This window comes from Nicotiana tabacum, chromosome 18, assembly GCF_000715075.1.
Source record: "Nicotiana tabacum cultivar K326 chromosome 18, ASM71507v2, whole genome shotgun sequence".
Lineage (NCBI taxonomy): Eukaryota > Viridiplantae > Streptophyta > Magnoliopsida > Solanales > Solanaceae > Nicotiana > Nicotiana tabacum.
The window spans coordinates 94,894,515-94,911,585 of NC_134097.1; the positions used below are offsets into that span (position 1 = coordinate 94,894,515).

At 34.8% G+C, this 17,071-nt stretch overlaps 1 protein-coding gene across 1 annotated transcript; it reads left to right on the forward strand.

The window, feature by feature from the left end:
• Positions 1–3,293: 3,293 nt before the first annotated feature.
• LOC107805766 (peptidyl-prolyl cis-trans isomerase CYP23-like) lies at positions 3,294–15,822 on the forward strand. The gene is made up of 9 exons (XM_016629842.2): positions 3,294–3,556; positions 10,281–10,394; positions 10,471–10,619; positions 11,423–11,495; positions 11,594–11,683; positions 13,086–13,125; positions 14,394–14,476; positions 14,559–14,620; positions 15,522–15,822. Exons 1-8 carry the CDS (start codon positions 3,440–3,442, stop codon positions 14,577–14,579), a joined length of 687 nt encoding a protein of 228 aa, XP_016485328.1. The 5' UTR covers positions 3,294–3,439; the 3' UTR covers positions 14,580–14,620; positions 15,522–15,822.
• The last annotated feature ends 1,249 nt before the right edge of the window (positions 15,823–17,071 follow it).

Consider the following 17,071-nt stretch of genomic DNA (forward strand, 5'->3'; position numbering starts at 1 on the left):
TTTTTATTTTTTACCTCTTCACGCACCTGTTTTGCGTGTAATTTACCTGGTCAAAAGTGGGGTGTCTTAGACACACTTCGGAAAGGTTGAGTGTGTAAAGTAATTTTGGTCCGCAAAAAGTGTGTGAGGGATTTGGTCCATAGCTTGGGGAGTAACTTACGTATTTTGCCTTTTCCTTTCTTGAATTTTTAGGTATTTTTAATCTACTATATAAAAATTATTTTTTCTTTTTTCTTTTAAGAAACGGTATGTGGTACCACTATAAAATTCTAACACTATAATGAGTATAATCCATGTTACTTAATTCATGGTTGCTTGATATAGTTTCGCGTTAAAAAATAACATAGTCATGTATTTGGTGATTTCGTGCATGCGTCTAATCTAATGTGAGCAGTTTTTGTCTTTCTAAATGTTATATCTAATGGAACTTTAATGATAAAAGGAAGTTTCATAAATATTTAGTACTAGCGAGATGAGTTTTGGCAAAAATCATTCTTGAATTATGCGCAAATCTAAAGTATATCCTTGTGACATCTTAGTAACAAAAAAACATGCATGTACTATTTATGTTATTGCAAAAATCATTCTTCCAATAATTTTTGTCAAAAAGACTAACGGCTAAGCAAAAGAGCATACCAAGCACGTGAGTTTCCTCCTAAAGTTTCCAAGAATGCCCCTCCCGTCCGATCATCTTCCACCTTCACCATAAAAGACAAGGCTTCAAAAATAAAAATTTCTTTCCATGTGATCTTTAGAGTATTATCTAGGGCAAACTTCTGAGCAAAAAGAGAAGCAAGGGCTATTGTTTCAAGCCTCACAAACAAGGTAAAGAATCAATAGTCAAAAAGTTATAGATTCTCCAATTCTATTACGATTTTTGCTATTTTTCAAAATAAGAAGGAAAGAAGATGATGAGCAAGGAGCCAGCAGGACGAAGTTAAAAAAGAGACCAAAATCAGTCCACAACAGTAGAACTTCCACTTCTTTCTTAGATGCTATTGAAATTCATCCACCAGACTACCTTGCAGTTTGGACTTCATTATGTCTGAGAGAACGTCAAGTTTTCATAATGTTGAAAAGCTACTGGTAAAAACATTTATTTCAATTTTTTTATTACAGTTTACAAATTAAGAGATTCATATTCAGTGTTTTAATTTGTTCTTTCAGGTTAGAAGAGGTACATCGTTGGTCAGTCAACAAAGTTGCATCTTTTCATCATCTCAACAAAATGACAATTCTTGAAGAATTTTGCCTTCTTATTATATTGAAGAAATATTGATATTTTCTTGTCTTTAATTCGTTTTCTGGTGTTTGGAGTTTTTTATTTCTTATTAATTAGCTATTGGTTTCTGCATTGGTGTTATGTAGCTAGTTTTTATCTTTAATTAATCAATGGTATTGCAGTATGTGAATACTGATTTTTGCTGAAATTTTTTGTTGTTTTTGTTGTTTTTCCCTGCTCATTATTGACTTTTGCTGGTCCTAATATGATGGTCTAAAGGTGTTCCTTGTTGCTGGGTTTTCACTAGTTTTAAGCATTAACAAAGATGAAAAGTTAACTGATAAATACTTTATTGTAACGTCTCACTGCTTCATCTTAACCAAAATAAAGAACTAGCGGTTTAGTGCACTTGTTCAGAAGAAACAAAATGATACTCTTAGGTAGCAACACTACTTTTTATTGAACATGTGCATAGATAATAAATTTAATATAAAACTGCAAATAAACGAATAATACAATCAGATTTTGCCTCAAATTTTCTCTCGAATTTTAAGACTATTCGTTGCTCTTGTTTAACCACGACATCCAATTTGCTTCTCATTGTTGCAACGATCTTTAAATTGTACTTCGCGATCAAGCACTTTTTTCGAGAGTTTTTTTGAATCACATGAAGGATCTTACATTAGTCTATTCCACTGTTGCTGCAACAAAGAGAAGAAATTTAAATATCTCCACGAATGAAATGGTCTTTGATGTAAACTTGTAGCAAGAAAAATATTTTCTTTTGCAGCAGAAAATATAGTTATCTAATGTAGACTCCTGAAACTAACAATTCTAATTCTAGATGAACAACTTCTAAACTAATATCTTCTTCTCCAATATTTTCTTTTGGGGCAGCATTTAGATTATTCAAACCAAGACGAGGAAAAAAATGAAATTAGAAAATCTTTCTGACATTTCAACAAACAGGTAAGGGACTTGGTTACTTCTAATTGTCCTTTAGACTTGCAGTAATCTCTTTCAAATTAAAGTGACAAAGAAGGCTTACAGTAAGAAGCCAAATACATTAACCAACTAATTCAGTCTGAGAAATAGCAAAAATCGTAATAGAATTGAAAAATCATTCTTTACCTTGTTTGTGCGGCGTGAAAAAATAGCCCTTGCTTCTCTTTTTACTCAAGAGTTTGCCCTTGATAATTCTTTGAAGTTCATTTGGAAACAAACTTTATTTTTAAAGCCTTAGTCTTTTTTGGTGAAGGTGGAAGATAATTGGGCAGGAGGGTATTTTTGAAAAATTTAGGGGAAAATCCACGTGCTTGGCATGCTCTTTTGCTTAGGCGTTAGTTTTCTTGACAAAACTTAACGAAAGGATAATTTTTGCAATAGCTTAAATAGTATAAGGATATTTTTTGTTCGCTAAAACATCACAAGGATGTACTTTAGGTTTATGATCTAGTCCAAGGATGATTTTTGCCAAAACTCATAGCGAGATCATGCTAGAATACAAGCTAGTAGTCATTCTATTTCTTCATACATCTTACAAGATAAACTACTTTAAATATACTTGTAATATGATTCAATCACCATATATATTTGTATTATAAAAGGAAACTCTTATACCCTTTCTACTACTGGAAGTCCAAATTTGCTTATGTATTATTTAATATCGAGTATAACTTCAGCATGTATTAAATTTTTGGTCCAATCTTATTTTTGCCTTTGATCCCTAGCAAACCTCTAACCCAAGGATAATTTTACACGTTAAAATCTTATTTTTGCCTTTGATCCCTAATAAAGCTCCAACTCGAGGATAATTTAGATCTTGATAAAAGATTGAAGGGTAAATATAATTTTTTTTATCTCAAAGAATCTGAATAGATGGACTCGTGAAGTGCACTAATTTCACGCTGGAACTCAATTAGAGGTAAAAAAAAAAAAAAAACTTTTCCTAACACAAGTTTAACGAGGAAAAATTACTCAATTTTGAATAATACAATTCGAACCTTGCAGAGAAATAAATTTCTGCTTTTTATGCGTAAAAAATAAATGGAAATGACAATTCAAAAGTATCTACTATTAGACTACAAATTAGATGCGAGCATTGAGAAAGCTGTAACCCGCCCCGGGACCCGGAGTTGACAATTCACAGGTTGATCGCCATTTCTGACATCTACTAGCAGAAAACACTGGAAAAATCCAACCCCTATTCAGAGAAACATGTGTAGAGACAAAAGGGTCTCGATTTTCATTGCCTACATAGCCCTTCTCTGCTTGGCTTCAAACGGTACCTATGCATTTGAACCAGAATTCGGGTCGACCCGCGTTGTCTTTCAGGTTGATCTTCTTTCACATTACGTCTCTTTATGAATGTACATGTATTGAGTCATAATAATTCATGTTGTACAGCTGAAGTTAATGCTTAAAAGATCAGAACTTGGTATCTTCTTTTTGTAGTGTATATTACTGTAAATTTGATAAGTTTTGGATCTTTGTTGTGAAAAATAGACGGAAAATGGAAGACATTTCTTGATTAGAGGGATAAACTCCAAGAATGTATATTTTCATGTTTAGTACATTATTAACTGTTAGAGTTCACGCTGTTTAGTTAATTTTGCTAGTATATGTGGTTGAAATCAGAGGTGGATTCAGGAGCCTTTAGTCAGTGGATGCGGAATACAATCGCACTCACTTCTAGTTTGTGGCAATAAGTAATCGGTTTCAGACCGCTTCATATACACACAGCGGTCCTCATCGATCATATTAAAGTAATAAGATTGTAATAACTTGATGAAATCTCAACTACAAATGCCTAAATGATTGTTTTAATCCATAAATGGACCTCTTGAGCTTGCGAACGTTGCACTCTTGAACATTTTGGATAAAATCTAATGGTTACTCGAGACTTAGATGATTCGGGCATCTGAAGAGGAGAGACACAGATGCACTGGTGAGGAGGTGTGAGAGGTTGTCCATGGAAGGCCTAAGGAGAGGTAGATGCAGCCCGAAGAAGTATTGGGGAGAGTTGATTATGCAAGATATGGCGTTGCTCTAGTTTATCGAGAACATGACCATGGATAGGAAGGTATGGAAGTTGAGAATAAAGGTAAAGGGTTAAGTAGCCGAGCGTTGTTTTTGTCTGTAACAATAGCTTTAGTACATGACTTAGTGTCATTTGTGTATTTTCGTATTCCTTGGCTTCTGTTATTACTTGTTGTTTTCGTTTCGGCTTTCTGATTGCAATACCTAGTGTTAGTTTTGTATTTTTACTTCGTTTTTCTGATTGGTGTGCTTGTTGTTTCCCTTCCATTTACCTTCCCTAAGCCGAGGGTCTACCGAAAACAGCCTCTCTATCTTCTTGAAGGTAGGGGTAAGTTTACACACTACCCTCCCTAGATCCCACTTGTGGATTACACTAGATTTTTTGTTGTTGTTGTTGTTGTTGTTGTGTTTGTTGTTCATCTAGCTGTCCATTGAGAAGTGGGTTTTTATATCCATTTGATGTAACTTCAAGTTCATGCTTGCAGTAAATCTCAAGAAAATTCTGGTGTTCTGATTTGTCACTGTGTAGATGACATGACATGTTGTACTTTGCAACTGATATTGAAAGAGTCAAGGAAACTAAATTATTTCTCTCTTCTCATTTTGAAATAAAAGATCTTGGAGAAGCTAATGTGATTTTGGCCATTAAAATTGTAAGATTTGTACTGGTTTGATTCTTATTGAAGCCAACTGTATTGAGAGTCTTAAAAAGTTTGGTTATTTTGATACTAGCTTGCTCCTACACCATCTGATCCTAGCATCAAATTAGCACGAAATTCCAGTGGTGCTGTAGATTAGCTGACTTAATTTTCGGATTGTTGGTCTTATATATGCAATGCATTGTACAAGACCTGATATTGTTTATGCAGTATGGACATTGAGCAAGTTTACTAGTCACCCCAGAGTTGAACATTGGAATGCCTTAAGCCGTATTTTAAGGTATTCAAAAGAATACAATTAATGTTGGAATGCATTACTCTCCCTTTCCGACCGTTCTTGAAGGGTATAGTGATGTGACTCGGAATTCTGCGACTCTAAGAGCACGTTTGGACATAAGAAATTTGTTCCCTTTTTTTTTCCAAAAAAATTTCACTTGTTTTTCGAAATCAACATTTGTTTGTAAAATTTTCAATTTTCACTTGAAGATGCATTTTGGAAATTTTCGAAAATTTGAAAACCTACAAAAAGTTTTTTTTTTCAAAATTTTCACTCAAATTACTGACAAAACTTCAAACAACCCAAAATTATATTTATGTCCAAACACAACTCTAAATTTCAAATACCATTTTCACTTGAAAAATGTGTTCACCCTGTTTTAGAATTTTACAATTCTTATGTCCAAACGCCCACTAAGTCAATTATTGCTTGGACACTTTAGCTGAAACAACAATTGCTTGGAAATCAAAGAAGCAAATATGTATTACTCACTCAACAACAAAAGCAAAATTTATAGCTACGTCTTCTGTTGGAGAAGTAGCCGATTGGCTTAGAAGTATTTTAATAGATATTCCTCTATGGAGTAAGCCAGTGCCACCTTTGACTATCTATTGTGATGATAAATGTGGTATATTTCGGGCTTTAAGTGATGTTACAATGACAAATTGAGACAAGTTTGTCCCAAACGTAATAACATGAGAAGATTATGGGAGGATAATGTATTATCCGTTGAATATATTATATCCAGGTTTAATTTAGCAGCTCCTTTGTCTAAAGGATTAGGCAAAGAGTCGGTGAAAACTTGTAAAGGGATGAGAATAAAACTTGTTGTAAATTTACTGTACTTTATGAAAACCCTACCTAATGATACTTTCTTAGGTTCAAAAGGACAAGCAAGTAAAGTTACATTCGTTGAGATGTCTTGAGCACATCAATAAAATTCCCATTATTTGAAAAGATGTAATGGATGTGCATATTTCTCTTGAAAAGGAGGATAATATTCTATTCTCTTAATAAATCTTGGACCAATTTCGACTGTAGTTAGTAGGAACACTCTTGATAGATTTATCAACACTTTGTTGTAAAGGAGTTTGAGACTAATATCTCTTAGTGAATTGATAGACTATTTTGGTCCGAGTATGCAAAGTTACTCTTGATCAATTCACCGGTCTAAGTGCATAGTGCAGGCTGCTTCGATAAGATTTAGAAAGGCAAAATTTTAGCACTTAGATAAAAGGATTCAGAGCACATGGGTGTAAGGTGACAAAGTTTCTCGATTTTCACAGGAAAATAGTAATGTGCATTCTACTTCATACAATGAACTCCTTTGTTCAAGATTCATTCACTAGCAATTCAAGATTCATTCACTAGCAGTTCAATGATTTAGAATGCTTTCACTAGCTAATGGTTCAAGTCCGGAAGATACCACTATTGATGCGTGTAACTAAATCAATTGTCTCAAACCTTCAAAGTTTCTTAAACAAGTAGAGGATTGTTGGAAATAAGTGTTTCAATAAATTTGGAACAATAATTTTTTTCCGGAAGACTTAGTTTTCCGCAGTGAATCAATCTTGAGAAATGAATTTAGAAAACTTTCTAAGTTCAATCTTGAACTCCTAAGATACATTCTTGATTTTGCAAATATATTTTGGGTATTCTAAAAATCATGAATTTATTCATGAACTCTATTTAACTTTGTTTACATTTTTCTAGAAATTCTTTGTGTATAAGTAGAGGTTCTTTCATTCGGAAAATATAAGTACAAACAACACAGACAAGCATGTTCCTTATTCTGAAAACAAAAGAAAGACATTGGTTAGAAGGTGAAATCCTAGATTCAAGAATATAAGATCAACGTTCTTGAATGCTACCTTGTTGAGTCTTAGTTGAACACCAAGACTTGAATGCTACCTTGTTGAGTCTTAGCTGAACACAGAGATGGTATTGTCATTTTTTTTTCATTTGCTCGTGGAAGAAACTTCAACTATCTTCAAACAGTGTATTTACGTGCCTCTACCCACAAGAAGATTATTATTGTTGTTTAACAATTTTGCATATGTTCTGGTCCACCAACTGAAGATATGTTTTATCTCTAGTTACAATGAACGAGTTAAAGTTATTATTATATCTGGTTCTAACAACTTGAAGATATTTTAGTTCGAGCAATTTGACAATTTTATTATCTTGGTTCTAATAGGGAAATATTTCCTGATATATGCCCGCAAGGATACATCCTACATGATATGCATATATGATTCCTATCTGTTTTAATCAAAGGATCGTGATTGTAGGAGGAAAAGAAACTTTGATTCTTTAATTAGGTGATCGCCTTTCAAACCTTAAGCAAGAATTTTTTGAGAAATTATGTGTTGCTTATTTATGCGCTATTTTTAGATGTGAAGTGCTTGGTTCAAGAGATATGGAGATATTTCACTGGCACGAGAGTGAAGTAGCGGGGAATGAGAAAGTCATTCTCTTCCAATGTCATGAGAGGAGACACAAAAGGGGATGATATGTGAAGGTAGTCCGAGGCATCACAAGAGATATTGGAAAACAAAGATGATGATTTTTTCTTAGTTCTCAAATATTTTCACCTATGCATCCATATCTCTGAAGTTCAAAGACATGATGGAAATCCATGGTTGATCTAGCTCATGGTAAAAATTGCAGCACGCGATCCACTTTTGGATATGTATTCTTGCTTAATAATGTTACCATTTTGTGGAGTATCAAGAAGCAGACATGCATAGCTTTGTCAACTATGGAAGCAAAGTTTATTGCATGTTCTGCAGCAGTGCAACAAGCTGTGTGGCTAAAGAGGTTTATGAAATACTTTGGGATCATTGGCAAGTTAATGGATCCAGTTCAACTGTGTTGTGATAGCCAAGTAGCCGTAGCTTATATGGAAGACCTTAAGCATCATTTTAGGACTAAGCACAATGACACAAAGTACAACTTTGTTAGACCCATCATAGCGCGTGAAGAAATCACTCTATAGTTCTCGATACAGAAGCTAGAATTGAAGTTGTAAAATCTTCTAAGTGCTTGAACTGAAAAATCTTCAATTTTTTTGAACCATATATAATAACTTCAACCCATTGAACCGGAGGTAAAACCTTTTGCGACAAGGCATTGGCATAATTGTTTTAATATTCTTGTCATTCTTAGAGGCACATAAAATCCGCTTTTTGAAGTCTCCTCTACGAACAGACAGAAGAATAAATTCAACACTATAGAGTTCAACTAAGGCACAACAAGGTAAACATCCAGGAATGTCTTTCTTTTGTTCTTCAAATAAGAGAACTGCTTTCTTGTCCTTCTCATAAAAAGAAATGCTTTCTTGTGCTTTTATTTTCCAAATGAAAGAACTCCTATTTATAGACTAAGATTTCTTGAAAGACTCAAACAACATTAAAGAGAATTCATGCCTTTTATGATACAAAATTGTATTTGCTAAATTAAGAATGTATTTAAGAGTTCAAGAATGAATCTAATAAAATTTCTAAATTCATTTTTCAAGATGCATTAACTTGGAAAGCCAAACGTCTTGCATGTATTTAATAAAATTCATTGTTTCAAAATATTTGAAAAACAAGTCCCAATTTAGTACAAATTAGTATTCTTAAAGATTGTTAAACTATCTAGAGTATTCATCAGGGGCAGCAGGCCCACGCCGCTGATGAAATGTAGTTTTAGTTATGTTACATCTAAGGATTAAAGTTTCTTGGTGACCCTTAGCATGTAATTATTCATAAGAAACAGAACTTGGAATCTTCATGTGTCATCCATAGCATGTAAAGGGCCGCCCAATTCACAAAGCATCCCGCATTCACATAGGGTCCGGGGAAAGGCCGTACCCCAAGGAGTGTGATATAGACATGTTACCCTAATGAAAGCATTAGTGACTGCTTCCACGGCCTGAACCCGTGACCAATAGGTCACACAGAAACAACTTTACCGTTGCTCCAAGGCTCCCCTTCTGTTCCATGGCTCTCCTTCATAGCATGTATTATTTTAAATTGGTAACTTTTGTTTTGTATTGTGAGAAGTAGAAGGATAATGGAAGATTTTTCTTGTTTAGTGTGATATTAAATTTAGTTTGTTGGGTATTTGAATGCAAATAATGTATATATTCATGTTTGATTATGAGCGGTTAGAAATTCACACTGTTTAGTTAATTCTGCTAGTATTATGTTGAAATCAGAGGCAAATTAATGATGTTTAGTTAGTGGATCCGACCCACTTGTATTTTAATTTTTCTTTGCACATTTTATTGGTGTAAATATATATATATATATATATATATATATATATATATATATATATATATATTTGGTTGGGAGATCATTAGCACCGATATACCATAGTGTCTATGAAGTGGGTGCAGAACCATGAGGTCTCAGGTTCAATCCTAGTGGAGAGAAAAAACACTAGGTTATTTCTTTCTATGTGTCTAAGACTTGGTGGGCACAGTTACTCGATATTTGTGCTAGTGGAAGGTAGCAGGTAATCGGTGGATTTAGTCGGAGTGCGCGAAAATTGGTCCGAACACCACCATTAAAAAAAGAAAAAAAGAAAAAGTAGATGTGATTCAAGCCGAGGGGCTGTGCCAAAAACACTATATCTTTGCCTGGTTGAATCATTGTATTTATTTAGTTTAAAACTTTGGATAAAAATTTCTTTGTGATCCTTGGCATGCAATGATTCATTAAGAAAATAGAACTTGGAATCTGTATTTTTATCAGTAAAGCAAGTATATTTGTACATAAGTAACTCTTGCTTTAAATTATAGAAGTTGAAGGAAAATGCGGAACTTTTTTTTTGGTTAAACGGATATTCAGTTAAGTGGGTTGGATACTGTGATCCCTAAGAATGTATATTGTAATTAGCTATCAAAATTCTCGCTGTTACTTGATTCTGCTATTATATTGGATTGAGATAGGGTTTTAGTTATGTTTTACAATGTAAGGATATAAGTTGCTTGCTGTGCTGACTCTTAATCTCCTCACCCCGCAAACCTCTAAGTACGAACTTTGTCTTGATCCATCTGAATGATTTTTGACTGATTTTAACTATGTGGCAGACAAATTACGGAGATATTGAATTTGGTTTCTACCCTAGTGTTGCGCCAAAGACAGTTGAGCACATCTTCAAGCTAGTGCGCTTGGGATGCTACAATACCAATCACTTCTTTCGGGTAACTGCCAAGAATTAAAACATTGTGCATTATTATGTTTGGAATTTGATGATGAGAATCTTAATGACGTCGGCAGGTTGATAAGGGTTTTGTTGCCCAAGTGGCTGATGTTGTCGGGGGGAGGAGCGCACCTATGAATGAAGAACAAAGGGCAGAAGCTGAAAAAACTGTTGTTGGTGAACTTAGTGAAGTGAAACATGTGAGAGGGATCCTTTCAATGGGAAGGTAATGTTTGTTGATTTTCTTGGCTATGAATAGCCAGATCTATAGTAAGTGGGCGTTTGGACATAAGAATTGTAAAATTCCAAAATAAAGTGAAAAAAAAAATTCAAGTGAAAATGGTATTTGAAAATTGAAGTTGTGTTTGGACATGAATATAATTTTGGGTTGTTTTTGAAGTTTTGTGAGTGATCCGAGTGAAAATATTGAAAAACTACTTTTTGGAGTTTTTCAAATTTTCGAAAAATTCCAAAATGCATCTTGAAAATTGAAAATTTTATGACGAAACGCTTATATTCAAAAACAAAATGAAAATTTTTCGAAAAAAGTGAAAAATTTCTTATGTCCAACGGGCTCTAAGTTACAATCATGGTACACTTATTCTTTTGAGACGCACTCTTCCTATATATTGCAATTCCTTGCTTATAAGAAATGTTCATCTGGAAAAATGCATGACATAGTCTAATATCTTTTATTGAATGGCGGTGTTTGTTAAGAAGCTGTACAATATAACTTTTAATAAAATAAGGGGAGACTCAGATATGTCAAAGTAGGAATTGACTAGTATAAAGGATTTCGTCTTTTGCTGCAGATAGTCATGGTCTATACTAAAGCCTGACCGAGGTGTATGCCGGTATTGTCTGGGATATGTAAATTAGGATCAAGTTCTATGGATGCTACATGCAATTAAAAATCTTTTCTATTCTCTACCAAGATACCTTCAATTTTGCACTTTCTGATTTTACTGGTATTTCAATTGTGCACCAATTAACTTTAGGTGAACCTTTCTCATATTTGCTTTTCCATAGGTATGATGATCCTGATAGTGGTACCTCATCATTTTCAATGCTCCTTGGAGATGCACCTCACCTTGATGGCAAGGTGTGCTGGTCAAAATCCTAGCTATCATAGTGAATAGAGAGGGATATTTTTAAATTGAGAATCTTACAGTGTTTTTCATTTTTTGTCGAATAACTCAGTATGCAATATTTGGCAAAGTTACAAAAGGAGATGAAACATTGAGAAAGCTTGAGCAGTTACCTACTAGACGTGAAGGGATCTTTGTAATGGTATTATTTCTAGTTCAATTACTTTCTTTTCATTTATTTTCATTTGAAACAGGTATAAATTTATTGTAATGGTATTATTTCTAGTTCAATCACTTTCTTTTCATTTATTTTCATTTGAAACAGGTATAAATTTATGTACTTTGCTTGAAAGTAGTATCTAATGAAAGGTATCTTGACTATGCTAAAACTATTACGTTGGCTGTAGTTTTATCAACTTGATCCTTTTTGAAGCATTTGAAAAGCAACACTTTAAGCACATCATATTTTTACGAATGTTTTCATGGAAGAAAGTTGTTTTTTGAGAAAGTTGGAACGCATGCATTTGTTTGTTGGTTGATAATGCAATGATTGCTCCTAGGAGTTGTGCTGGAGATTTCAGTTTAAACTCGTAGATATGATCTAAACTTTCAGAAGTTCTTCATTTTCTATGTCATGATTGTCCATATATGGAGTACATAGAAAATGTTGTCAAATCAATTTGGTCACCAACATTCGATCGGCAAAAACTGCAGCCATCACGTCTGAAATTATTTCTAATAGCTCCTTTACCATGATCCCGCTGTAATGTGGCTTGCACATGCTAAAACTAAGGAAAAAAGTGGAATATCGCTTCAACCAGCATAGTGAAATCCCAAATTGACTATAAAGATAGAATAGAAGGTGGTGCGGTCGTGCTGGAGGGAGTTGTAATGGAAGAATAAGAATAGGCCTCGGATGGAGGTGCTGGGGTGGGAGGGAAGAAGCTAAGTTGGGAGAAGAAGAAGCCTGGGACCGGAGGGGTGAGGTGCAGGAGGGAATTGTGATGGTGAGAGAGTTGGACGGGAAGAAGAAGGATAATAGAGGCTGGGGAGGGAATCATCCATGAGCGTGGCAGCTACCTGGGGTGCAAAGGAGGGCTATGATGGTCTAGAGGAAGTGAGGAGTAGCATTGTGAACCGGAGGAAGGGGGTGGGGAGTGCAGCGGCGAAGATTAGGAAACGTTGGATACGGAAAGGAATTTGAGGGATTGGATGCGATAGGGCGTTGGAAGATGATGGTTCTGGTAAGTTGGCGTACAGAGAGCATCATCATCATCATTTTTATGTAGTATGTTTTGCTTAATTCTTTTTGCATTTTAGGATCTTTTTCCATTTCTGCCATTAATTCAGCTGCTGGAAAATATACACATGTGGGGTTTGAGGGGGAGATTTCAAGTACTTTTTCTATAACCAGTCTCAGACATTGAGGATGTAATTGACACATCAAAAGATAGTCTTTCTGTATGCTCATTCATTTTCTTATACTTTTTTTCTTTTTTCTTTTTCTTTGTATGAAATATTATACTTTATCTAGTCATTTGGCTGTTTCTTCCAGATAGAAGTTTTTGTCTTTTTACTGAATAATCTTTGTTCTCATTATTCAGCCAACTGAACGCATCACAATTCAATCAACATATTATTATGGTAAGACGACGTTCTAATTTTCAGCTTTGTTTTAATTTTTTTCCTATACACATCATTTCTTTACATGTAACTTACACTTTCCGAAACCACAACACATGCTTAGCCATGGTTATTGCACCTCATGCATTTAAAATTTGACCTGTCAAAAAAGTGAGCATGCATGCATGAATTTGATAGTCACTCTGGATGGATGGTTCTCTTTGGAAATAGATCTGGAAGTGTTCATCTCACTAACATACAATGCCAAGAACACAGCACTTGCCTTTTTAGGCAAGGGGCCGTTTTTTTTTCCTGGTCAAGATGGAATTCATTTTGCTCACAAAGTCCAAATGCTGTTATCTTTGGCTTTAGATAACTCGTTAGGGATCGGGAACCTTACTTTTAACAATTTGAAAGGACGTTTAGATCCCTTCTAGGTGGACCTTTATTACCTTTATGACATTTCCCCCTCATGTCAATTGGGCAAAAAGCAGGTCTGATTCCGGAGGCTCTTACTGTAGACAGCGGGATGAACACTCATGGATGGATGGTTCTCTTTGGAAATAGATCTGGAAGTGTTCATCTCACTAACATACAATGCCAAGAACACAGCACTTGCCTTTTTAGGCAAGGGGCCGTTTTTTTTCCTGGTCAAGATGGAATTCATTTTGCTCACAAAGTCCAAATGCTGTTATCTTTGGCTTTAGATCACTCGTTAGGGATCGGGAACCTTACTTTTAACAATTTGAAAGGACGTTTAGATCCCTTCTAGGTGGACCTTTATTACCTTTATGACATTTCCCCCTCATGTCAATTGGGCAAAAAGCAGGTCTGATTCCGGAGGCTCTTACTGTAGACAGCGGGGCTTCACTTGGTCCCAAAAGCATAATTTGAGATTGGACTGTAGGATTTGGTATTCATGGAGTGAACCAATTGATCTTTAAGCTTTTCTAAGTGAAAATGTTACTTAAATTCACATCAAACCGATACTATTCTTGGCAGAAGTAGACAATATCTACCAAGGAGATCTAGTTTATTTGTTTGCTCCCAGAACTGTATAACAAAATTCTCAAAAATTACAAGGTACCCCATGAAAGCAGTGGAGGAAGGTATACTTTTTTGGAGAACCGGGTGAGGTGACTTTGACAATGTGTTGTTTACATCCTTCCCTTTCTGTGGTTATAGATCAATAAAATGTTGGTCAGTTCAGAATTAGGCTTTCTTATAAAGTGCTTACCTTCCTTGTATCTCTTCCATATGATGTTTGAACGTTCTTCTGTTTTGCTTAGACACCAACATGGAAACTTGTGAAGAAGAGAGGTCGTTGCTAAAAAGAAGACTTTCTGCAGCTGCTGTTGAAATAGAAAGACAGGTTTTCGTGATATAAACCAAACTTTTTTACACAAAGAAATCTTGACATTCTATTTACCAACAAACAATATTCTTTTCTGCAGAGGATGAAATGCTTTCCTTAATCAGGTGGAAAATTTGACAGCATTTCCAGCGACATTCTTATGTAAGCTTTTTACGCCCTCTTCCTCTAACTGAGTGAGTAATTTGTCATTGGCAAGTTGGAGTGCTGTCTAAACTTGTATCATAGGCTAGAGTTTCTACCAATAACTATTGAGTTGGAAATGGCTGGCAGGATTTATTATCTGCAAGTTACCCCACTTGTGGGAAACTACTGGGTTTGTTATTGTTGTTGTATTTATTATCTGCAAGTTTGACTTAAGTAATAGTTTACCTGCATTTGCTCATGAATTTTAGTTTTAACAACTCCTTGTCCATATTTTTGGAACAATCTCCCCATGGCACATGCTTGTCAAAATCATGGAGAAGCCGATATACATCTTTAGTTTGGGTGACTGGGATGGACTTTAGGATGAATTGTAGATCTTTCTTCGCTTTTAGCATAACAAGTTCATGGTCTTCGAATCCCAAAAATCGATTAATATATATGATGTTAGCACATTTTAGCATCTGTACAACATGTGGTTTTAACAATCATTTTTCTCTCCAAGTTCATCAGAATTTTTTAAAATACATCCCGTACCTCCTTGTGATGTATACTATAGAGTGATTCTTTTGCATTCTACAATGTTCATACCAAAAATCTCCCTGCCCTCCTAAGTAAAAGGAAAAGAGGAAAACCCTTTGGACTGTACCACGACTACATTCTTATGGTCATACTTATCAATAGACACACAAAGTTCTTCTGTTCACTCAGCTTGAGGACATGTCCGTTTGTTTTTCTATTCTCTTTTTCTTTTAACACTGTGTGTTGTTTATCGTCATCATTATTATGTACAGATGTAGTTGGTTTCATCTATCTTTACCCTCGCTTATGATGTGATTGGCTTTCCTTTCAAACTTTTGTACTACTACTGCTGATTATTGCTGCTATTAACTTGCAATAGTGGCAGAAGAATATGCATTCTAGAAGCTGGCATTCAAATCGATAATTTTGCAGAGGGAAATGCACTACCTACAAGCTAACTCTTTTTTGCATGATTTATTTCTCCTGGAGTTTTAAAAGGAAAAAAAAAAAAAAACAGAGGACGTAAGTCTAGCAAGGCTGCTGCTACAGGTGACGAGTCTGTATTACAGGTTGATTGTGTGCATTTGTTAGGAATATGTGTATCTTAATGACATATTTAATCATGTTTAATGGAATATAATTATATGTAAACTTTTTGTTTGAGATTTCATGCTTCTGCTTCACGGGTTTATCACTCCTCTCGATTTACTTACGATTTTTTTTTAAACGTGCATGCTAAGATTTATTAAATATCAAATATTATTTAATAATTGATAGAAATGGTGAAATATGATGAGTGTTTAGTTTCTCCTGGGGTGGGGGAGCATGATGGAGGAGTTTTTGGCAAAATCATCCTTAAACTATGGCTCAAACCAAGGGTACATCCTTGTCTTATCCTAGTAAACAAAAACCATCCTTATACTATTTAAAAAGTTGTAAGTATCATCCTTCCATTAAATTTTATCACAAAAACTAACAGCATCGTCAAAAGACCATGTCCATCACGTGCCTTTTCCCCTCAATTTTCCAATATTGTCCCTCCTGCCCAATCGACTTTTCCAAGAACGTGCTGACCGTCTTCTTTTTCCTTCTTAATTTTTGTTTCCTCCCTTTCTTCTTCTTCTTCAAGAAAAGTAGCAGGATGAACTAGGTGTTGCTTATTTCTTCTTTAAAGTTGCTGCTATTTAATGAACAAAAATGGCCTACACTGAAATAACTTCTCCTTAAGTTGTCTTCTTATAACAAGAAGATGATAACAAGAGATTGACACGACCTTGAGGTGGAAGTGCATTATGATCATGTAAAATCTTATATTTGTGCCGAGCTTTGATGAGGGTGCCGATTCTCTTTGTGTCAGTTTTATTAGTCTACCTATAAATGAGAAAAATTAAAAGGTTCTAGCTCTAAATCAAGAACCTGAAAGTCAGAAACTAGATTAGTTCTCTTCCATTTGTCGGAGTGAGTGGTTTCACAATAGTTGAGCTAAACCGAAGTTGGAGTCACATTTTAAAAACAAACCTTGCATCATCACCTCAAATTAAAGATAGAATATCAAAATCTACCGTACGTGCATTGAAATACATACTGCTGCTTAGAAAGTCAAAACTCTTCCACTATTTTTAAAGGCTTTGCACTTTCCTCTCCAAAAGGAAGGTAGCAAGAAATAGTATAGCATGAGATCGGAGAGTTCCAACTATAATACCATAGTTGGATGTGAAGTTCATATGGAAAGAAACTTCTAGTTTTGAAGTCTTAGTCCTTTTTGGCAAAGGTGGAAGACGATCGGGCATGAGGGACAATATTGGAAAATTGAGGGGAAAATGCACGTGATGGACATGATCTTTTGATGATGCTGTTAGTTTTTGTGATAAAATTTAACGGAAGGATGATTCTTGCAACTTTTTAAATAGTATAAGGATGATTTTTGTT